At 40.3% G+C, this 9,101-nt stretch overlaps 1 protein-coding gene and 1 pseudogene across 1 annotated transcript; one reads left to right on the forward strand and one right to left on the reverse strand.

The window, feature by feature from the left end:
• Positions 1-621: 621 nt before the first annotated feature.
• LOC139110540 (uncharacterized) lies at positions 622-4,409 on the reverse strand (annotated as a pseudogene).
• A 1,829-nt stretch (positions 4,410-6,238) lies between these two features.
• LOC139110606 (piggyBac transposable element-derived protein 4-like) lies at positions 6,239-8,395 on the forward strand. The gene is given in 2 exon segments (XM_070670464.1): positions 6,239-7,755; positions 7,757-8,395. Coding segments are annotated over 2 exon segments (813 nt in total). The 5' UTR covers positions 6,239-7,322; the 3' UTR covers positions 8,137-8,395.
• The last annotated feature ends 706 nt before the right edge of the window (positions 8,396-9,101 follow it).

Consider the following 9,101-nt stretch of genomic DNA (forward strand, 5'->3'; position numbering starts at 1 on the left):
TACGCAGAACGAATCGCAAATTACCAACCAGAGTGCGACGTAGCAGATACTGCGCGCTGCCTTTCCGTAGCCGCCCAGCAGTTTCACCGTCGGGAACTTGTCAGACGCCCACGGTGTTAGGCTGGTGTCGGTGAAACGGATCGTTTCCTACGACATGCTCTTGTGCTTTAACCAGATTCTCCATCGAGAGTTCGGGTGTGTTGCTGCCTCTGGGGGACCCTTGCGGTCGCCGGACCCGGCAGGCTGAGCACCGCCCGGCTGGAAGAAAAGCCGAGAGTAAGGAGCGATCTAAGAGCTTAGTCTCGCCACTGGAGTAGTCCGGCCTACTTAGGTGTTCGAGATGGAGCTATGGCTAGGCCACCCAGGTCTGACTAGCGTCAGCTAGGTCTGAAGGGTACGCCACAGGCCATTGAGGGATAGGGTACCAGCCCATAAAAGTCCCACAGTGTGTTCTAATTTATTAGAACCACGAATGGAGGGGTGGTGCGCGTGTTTGCTGCGAAACAACACGACGCGAAAACTTAGTCCGTTAAAGAGAGTATTTGCCGCTGCCCACCCGCAAGGGTGTTGCAGCGGCGATGCTCGTTAAGGCGTTTTGGAGGATGGAGGATTAGAGAAACGAGCGACCGCCGCTGCCCACCCGCAAGGGTGTTGCAGCGGCGGCGCTCGTTAAGGCGTTTTGGATCCAACGCCGATATGCCGGAGCAATATGCCGCAGTTAAGAATAAATTTGCGGCTGAAGCCAGGGGCTGTGACCTGGTGCGTGGCGGTTCAGAAACAACACGGCGGAAGCGGACCCAAGGGCGTGTCCCGGAAGTAGCGCACTGATTGTGGGCTGAGATTTACCGGACGTGAATCACGGACGGTTGCTGTGATTGCTGCAATCTGGATGCGCACGGAAGTCGGCAAATCAGTTTCTTTGATCTGTTGCGGAAGCAACACGACGGAAGTGGACTTTGCCGCAAATCTGTGCAAATCTGGTCGTCATCAATCACGACTCACATTAACTTGGCTGCTTGAGCTTGCTCGAGCGTTCTGGCAACTTCGTCGTGGCTTGCTCGCAAGAGCTCGAGTAGCGACGTGTTGCTTTGGGTGAGCTTTTAGTGGCTTGCTGCGGCTGCCTCGCGAGGGCTGTGCTGCGGCTCGCTGTCTCAGGCCCCAAATTGGCCGTCTTTTAACGTGCCGTCTCGCGGTTCCCTGCTTCGGCGGGTGAGCCGTCGGGTTGAAATTTTGTAACAGAGACAACGAGGTCTGTTGAAGCGCAAATTAAACGCCTCTCACGACCGATGCCGTACCTCGACTTTCACGTGGTTCCTCTGAACACCATCACCGGATGGGCTAACGAGGTTAAGGCGAAAGCACGCGATGCCTTAGCTGTACTGGGGCTTCCGAACGCGGGTCTTCGGATCGCTACCGGTTCTATTCCGGAGGGAATCATACCGTAGCCCGAGCGTCGTCTGTGGTCATGTCTCGTGGACTTGATGTTTGGAGCGGGAGTCTAGGCTTAATTGCCTGGGCTGTGAAGAAGAAAACCTCTTTAAACTATCACTTCGAATCTTGAGCAGCGGTGCGCGGCGATGGGATGCATGGCTGACGGAAAGTTCAGCAGTGAGCGGCCAATTTTAGGGCACCTGGCAAACCCTGCAGGAGAGTAGCCTTGGCCGGGTAAGGAGGCTCTACCCGTGCTCGACGAAAGTTCCTACCATGCTCGTGGGATAAAATATGAGTACAAATGATAAAAACATAAACACAAACAAAACGGAGAACACAGAAATTACGAAAGACAAGGCTATAAAAATGGACAAGGCTACAGACAGAACATTGACGAGGACTAGAAGCAAAACGATGACAAATGAAGTTTTTGTAGTGATTGAAAACCCCTTTAAAAGAAGGGGGTTGGTCAGTCACAGTCCTTCTAGACTGGCAGGTTTGGGCAAATATTGAAAAGCTGCGCTTGCAAGGATGTAAGAAGATTCATCTGTGAGAAAGTTATTTTAATAAAAGGATGGTTTGCATGACTGAAACCAGTAAATGTGTCTGGAAATGCGTGAAGCGGGGCTGCCCACAAAGGTCTATCTGCGGTCCATTCATTTGGAACCTAATGATGGACGATTTGTTGTGACAGCTTAGTGAGAGTGGAGCTAAGGCAGTTGCATATGCGGATGATCTAACGCTTGTAATTGAAAGACAGAGCCAAGTGGAGTTAGAGCAAAAATGAACTAGATGGATGAAAATAGTGAGTGATTGAGGCACAAAAGTCGGAGTAGATGTATGCGAGAAAGTTTTCCACAAACCGTCTCGTAAAGAAGAGAGACCGTGGTCTCCGCTTCCGGGTGCTTTTCCTGCATCTCGTGTGCACGGAGATCCAGAATAGCTTTATCTACACGAATTATTTAACCGTCGATCTCTAACACCAGAACTTTCCGATCAGTTTACGGAGCTGGGATCGGAGCAATTTCACCTTACATCTCCTTCTTTTACGCCGGATTCATTTATCGTCTCTGATTCTTGCTTTCCTGGGAACAAATTTCTGACCTGTTCCTTTCCTCGTTCTCCATCTTCTCGTTCTTTTACCGAACCCGAGAAAATCAAATCTCTGGCCGAAGATAATTCGATTTCTCTGCCAGATCTAGACTTTCCGGATCCTACGCCGTCCCCCGTCTCGAGTATCAAGTTTTTCGAGGAGAAAGAGAAATCAAGAGTGATCCTCTCCTCGAATTCCTGCGGAGGACTTGTACTCCGTGGACAAATCCTATCCTGGGAGGGGTCCTTATCATAGGCCCTGACCATTTTAATCTTGAAGAAATCAGGAGGCCAGTTAGTTCCTCGCCTCCTGATGAGCATTCTTTATCCAGTCAGTAAAGTTATATTGTGATTGTAGTGTTATATCCTGAGCAGCATTCTGAAAAATGCGCTCTGGTTGCAAATTATTTCCGAAAATCGCCCTGCACTTTTGTAATCGGACAAGGACCTCGGGATTATCGCCCGATGTCAAAATGGCGATAAACTTATACGCAACGATTAAAATAAGTTCGTACGATTGACGAACCTCTCCGGTCAACCACCACGGCCGAAACTCGCTGAGGTTGCAGCTCGGCAGAATATATGAGAAACGGCTCGGAAGCCGTCGCGGGCATTTCTATCAGACGTAACGCGACGCGTATCTGCTGTAACATTATACCAGGAAGAATAAAGAGTGCAACGAAATAACAAAAGAAGATCTTTATTTGTCTACACCCGGCTCCTTCTGGTGTAGTAAACGTTCCGACGAACAAACCCACAATCGCACCGTACCACGGTGTAACAGTAGATGTATTTAGTTTCTTATTAAAATTTTGTTATATTCTTTCAATAATTTGAAGGTTCTTTTTCAAAACCTTAGAATTTATCAACTGCAAAAAATCTCCGCCGGTTCTATCCCAGGAAAGAAGAATTAAATTTCTTTCTCTAAAAAAGAATGAACCACGCACTTTTGATTCTAATCGATATTTCCTCAAACCTTTTCCTAGCGCGTAATTCGTGCGGCACTCTAATCTTAAACGCCACACAAAATTCAGTGTGAAGTCAACTTCTTTTTTACCCACTAAACCGTCTTCACAGATTTCATTCCTGATAATTATTAAAAAAAAAAAGATAAATTATAGTTTACTTAACAATAGGCATCTAAATTTATAGCAGAGTAATTATCATTATATTCAGCAAAGTCATAGTTATCGTTTCCATTAATACAATAATTATGCAATATGCATGCTGCTACCGTTGTGCCGATTATAAAATGCATTTTGCGATATTCAGTAAAAAATTTGATACGACAAAATCGTCTTTTTTCGTATCCAAATCCTTCTTCAACGGGCATTTGTGTAGATGAATGTATAAAATTAAACTCTTTTTGCTGAGGTGTAAGATGCCCGTTATCCCGAAAAGGTGGCACTAGCCACGGTAAAGTAGAGTATGCAAAATCAATTAATAAAAGTGTTATTTGAAAATAATACTCTTGTCGTTGTATTTGCTGCTTCATATAATGGTGATCTTCTGAATACTCGTGCATTATAGAGGAAGTCAGGTTCACTGCAATAGATATTGATAAATCGCATGTTTGCATCTACAACAGCTTGCTGATTAATAGAAACAAACTTTTTCCGAATACAATAGTCTTGAGTATTTAATGTAGGTTTTTCTATTCGAATATGGGTACTATCTATAGCTCCCTAAATGTTTAAATTTCCTTGTTTCTTATAAAAATCTTCACAAACTGTTACAAAATCTTCTTGGGGCCATTTAATTACTTTGTTTAGTTTTGTTAAAAGCCAAGCTATTACTCGTCTTAAAACCTGAAACACTGATAAAATAGAGACATTAAATTAATCTGCCAAAGTTCACAGTGGTTTCGTATTTGCCATGTACCATAAATGTTAGCGTTTTCGCTCGCGACCCGAAGTGTCAATCGAGAAAAACCGCGAGCGCCGGAACCGAGCAGGTGAGCTCGTTATGCAGGCAGGAAAGTCGCACAAGTGTTGACGCGGGAAGGACTGACAATAACGAAGAAACAAAAGAAAAGGCGAATTCGATTTTACAGCACGCACCGTCTATTTCTCAGAACGGAGTAAATTTAAAGTACATCACGGATGAATCACGAGACTCGGGCGGTTCGAAAAGGCGGAAATCTTCTCCTATCTCTCTACGTTCGGTGACCAACGCGATACGACGGAAATCTTCGGACGGCTCCAATTATGGACCGTTATCGGTTCGGAGATCTTGCGCACGGCTATGCGGGAACTACGTTTCACCAGAGAGTCCGGCGCGGTTGACCGGTCTCGTGATTCAATACATCAAAAAAACGACAATCAGAAACAGAAGTTACAATGTAGACAAAATGAATAATACTATAAGTTCGATACGCGCACACGGATAGAGAATACCGTCGGCGTTTAAATAATGATATGCGAGTGCTCCGTATGATCTATCGACGAAGACTGAGCTTACCGTTCCGAAGGAATCGACGCGGCACACGCGTCCGAAGCTCGTTCAAATCGACAGATCACATGGAGATCAACCGACTTGACGCCAAACAAAATAAAAATAATTCGTCGACGGAAAGGCCGTCGAAGCCAGCAAGGCGACAGCTGGTCGCTAACGTACATTCCACAAACAATAAAAACAGTAAAAAACTCACTTTTGCTGAAATAAGTTTTATTTCAAAAGAATGTAATAAAATAAAATTTGTTAGTTTTAACTTGTATAAAATATGAGTAGTACAATTTTGAGAGTTTTACACTTAACGCCGCGGGGATGGTAAGGCGGTCGTGGCCGGTTTATTTAACGCGAAAAGGCGAGTGTAAGTCCTTCGAATATGCGAGTTACGCGGAAACACGCGTTGAGCACATGGCCGGTAGATGAGATCGACACTGAGTTTACACAATGAGTTTTTCCGTGAGTTAGTCTTTGTTTCGATAATAGTCTGTCTAATTGTCTTTGAGAGCCCGCACTGAGTTAAACTGAGTCACAATTATATTAATCGTGAGATCACACGCTGTGAGATCTGATAAGATACTGAGCACGAGATTCAACACGCCTCGTGTTGCAGGGTGATGTCTTCCTGAAGATTTTTGGCGTGTTGCACACGGCGAAGATGATCTGGATGAGTTGTACTAAAAACAAAGCGATGAGAAGGCCGATGAGTAGCACGATGAGTAAGAATTCCTAGAGAATCACACTGCACGTTGTTGCACACGAGGTGATGCTTGGCACAGCTGAACGAACAATGATAAGCTTTGTGCCGGCAACGCCTTCGAGAATCGGAGGCAATTATCGATCGACAGATCGATATCGATCCGTCGCCGGCGATCGGCCACGAGGTGCTGCCCCCGCGGCGGTAGCATGAATAATTAATTAAATTCAAATTTTTGAACATAACTCATCTAAAATTAAAATATATCTCTTGATAAAGATAAATGTTTTCTTAATATAAGTAAAATTATGTTAACTATAATAAATTATCTAATTGTAAATATATTTTGAAATATTTAATACCAATTAATTTGTATGCAGTCTTCGTGTTAACCAATGTTTTTTAAATTCTTGATTTGTCCAAGAGTCAATAACTTGAATATAATTTTCAATTTAATGTCTTTTTCGACCAGTAATCAAATAATTCATTAAAGAAAATAATAATAAATCTTTGTTTTATTCTTCACTAGTAGCAATATTTTCTGTACTTATACAGTCCGATTTAGAATTTATATTACTGCTGTCCGAAAAAGAAGAGCTGTTTAACCGGTTCCCTGGTGGAATAAAATTTACGTTTCGTGCCAAAACTGGTAAGAGTTAAAAGTTGTGTATTTAATATAAAAGCTTGTTTATAAGGGGTTTTTTGAGTTGCTATTTACAAATCCGGAGTCATAGTTAAGTTATATTATCTTATTCTCAGAGTTACAAGCCGGTGAGCTTAAAGTAAGGACATCTAGATAGCGCAAAACAGGTGCAATTTACTCGCAGTCAAATTCCGCGCCAGCTTTGATTTAAACCATCCGTTTTGCGGTATAAACACTACTTCTTTAGCTGCCGGTGATTGTCATATATTTGTGATTTTCAATAGAGCTATTTGGCATTTCTTTCAACATATATCTGTATATAGAATCAACATCCTACTCAACTATATTTATAATTTTTTCTACGATTGAAATGGCACATTGTTGCTTGAGAAAGAGAGCCAGATATTCATCTCCTGTTCTTTCGAAAAATAGTTTATTCCATTTTACTGATGATAATGATACTGACGATGAATGTGGATGATGGCGAAAACATGTTCATAAAAAATAAACAAAATTTTTATCGAGAAATAGACTCTTGATATTGATGTTATTGACTTAGACGATATGCCATTGTCTGATAAGTGGAATTTATTTATAAAAAACTTCACGTGGGTAGAAAGAGATACTTGTATTCCGCAAATCCATCCGTTTTCTGATGAAAAGGCTGGTCTGCAAACAAGTTCTGGTTTAGATAATAAAAGCAATTGTATGAACGTTCTAGGTAAATTTATAACGGACGATATGATTCAAATGATTTGCGCCGAATCTAATATATATAAAGAGCAAAAAATTAAAAAATTGCAGGAATTAGGTAAACTAAAGCCACAGTCAAGAATATTGCACTGCGATGACATTACATACGATGAAATGTACACATTCCATGCATTGTTGATTCTATTGGGAATAATAAAAAAGCCAACAATTCATATGTACTGGTCTCGTGAAAGCATCATCGAGACACCAATTTTTTCAAAGAGTATGAGTCTTGTGAGGTTCGAAAATATTCTATAGATGATGCATTTCACGAGTGATGAAACTGACCAAGCAGATAAAATTTTAAAAATTTGCCGTATAATAGAGTATTTCTTAGAATGTTTCCAAACTGTTTACAGACCAGGCCCAAATATATCTATAGATGAATCCCTTATGCAGTGGCAGGGTCGTCTGAGTTTCAAACAATTCACCCGTAATAAGAAAACACGTTATGGTATCAAATTTTATGAAGTATGTGATACCGAAAACGGATACGTTTATAATTTCAAAATTTATACTGGAAAGGATACAAGCACTCAACAAAAACGATCCTTTATAGGAGTCTCGGGAAAAGTTGTTCTTGATATGCTTGGGGATTTAGGTAAGCAGAGTCGTTCATTATATATCGATAACTGGTACAGTTCACCTTGGTTATTCAAACGATTACATGATGAAAAGACAAATGTGTGGAACAGTTAAGATAAATCGCATGTATATGCCGAAACTAAGTAACAAATTGAAAGAAGGTCAAATGAAAATTTTCAGTACCCCTCAAATGTGTTTTATGGCGTGGAAAGATAAGAGATTAGTTACAATGTTGTCGACGATGCATTCACCTCAGATGATTACAACCGATAAAATAGATTACCGTACTGGTGAAACAGAAGTCAAACCCAACATTGTAGTGTCGTATAACAAGAACATGGGAAGAGTTAATTTATTAGATCAAACTATTTGTCCTTATCGCACGCCTCGTAAATCAATCAAATGGTATATCAAAACTTACTTCCATCTACTTGATATAGCAATTTTCAATGCACTCGTCGTATATAACATTATTCATCCGACTTAAAAATTGACGTTGTTGCAGTTCCGGCTTGAAATTGTGACCAAATTACTTGAACACCGCGAAGGTAAAACTTCATCTATTTATATCGGAAAACGTAATTTAGAAAACCCAATCCGATTTTCCGGAAGACATTTTTCGAGTCAACTTGACAAAAAAAAGCAGTGTAAGAAAGAGGTGCATTCTATGCAAAAAACAAGGTAAAAGAAAACAAGTAAATACCATTTGTAAAATTTGTGGTGGAGTCCCATTATGCGTGATACCTTGTTTCATGAACTATCATACAAAACCATAAAAACCTTATAATATCTTATTTCTTATTTTATAAATCTATGTCTTATAAAATTTTGTTTTATATAAAATAATTTAGAATAACAATGTTTCAGAAAAATAAGCATAAAAAAATTTTATCACTAGACAACAAAAAAATTAAAAAAAAATTTCAAAAAAACAAAAAAAAACAAAAAATTAAAAAAGCCCTAAAAAATTCTAAAAATAGAGTGTGCAATTCAACAGCAGTCTTCTCGTGGCACACTCTGGTGTCGTGATAATATTTCACTAACTAATAACGGAGGTAAGAGTATTTTTGATGGATATCATTTTAGTTACTACATACCGTCATCTCGGATTTTTTTCGAATTTCTCAAATTTGATTTTGGATTCATAATCAGCGACCAAAGTACATAAAATACAGTAAGTTTCATGCAAATTCGTTAAAAATTGGCAAAGTTATTCATGGTGCCCATATGTGAGTCAGCACCAGATTATTATATGATAAAGTTATTAAAAAAATTTTTTCTTTTTAAGTCAAGAAAGCAAAACAGCGTAACAAAATCTTCTACATCAGCTAAATACGTAACTTTGTCAGAAGCAGTAACTGACATTATATTTGTTAAAGATATAATTGAAACGTTTAAAATAAAATTAACAATACTAATTAAAATATATAAAGATAATACAAGAGCATTTAA

This window comes from Cardiocondyla obscurior, linkage group LG21 (genome assembly GCF_019399895.1).
Source record: "Cardiocondyla obscurior isolate alpha-2009 linkage group LG21, Cobs3.1, whole genome shotgun sequence".
NCBI lineage: Eukaryota > Metazoa > Arthropoda > Insecta > Hymenoptera > Formicidae > Cardiocondyla > Cardiocondyla obscurior.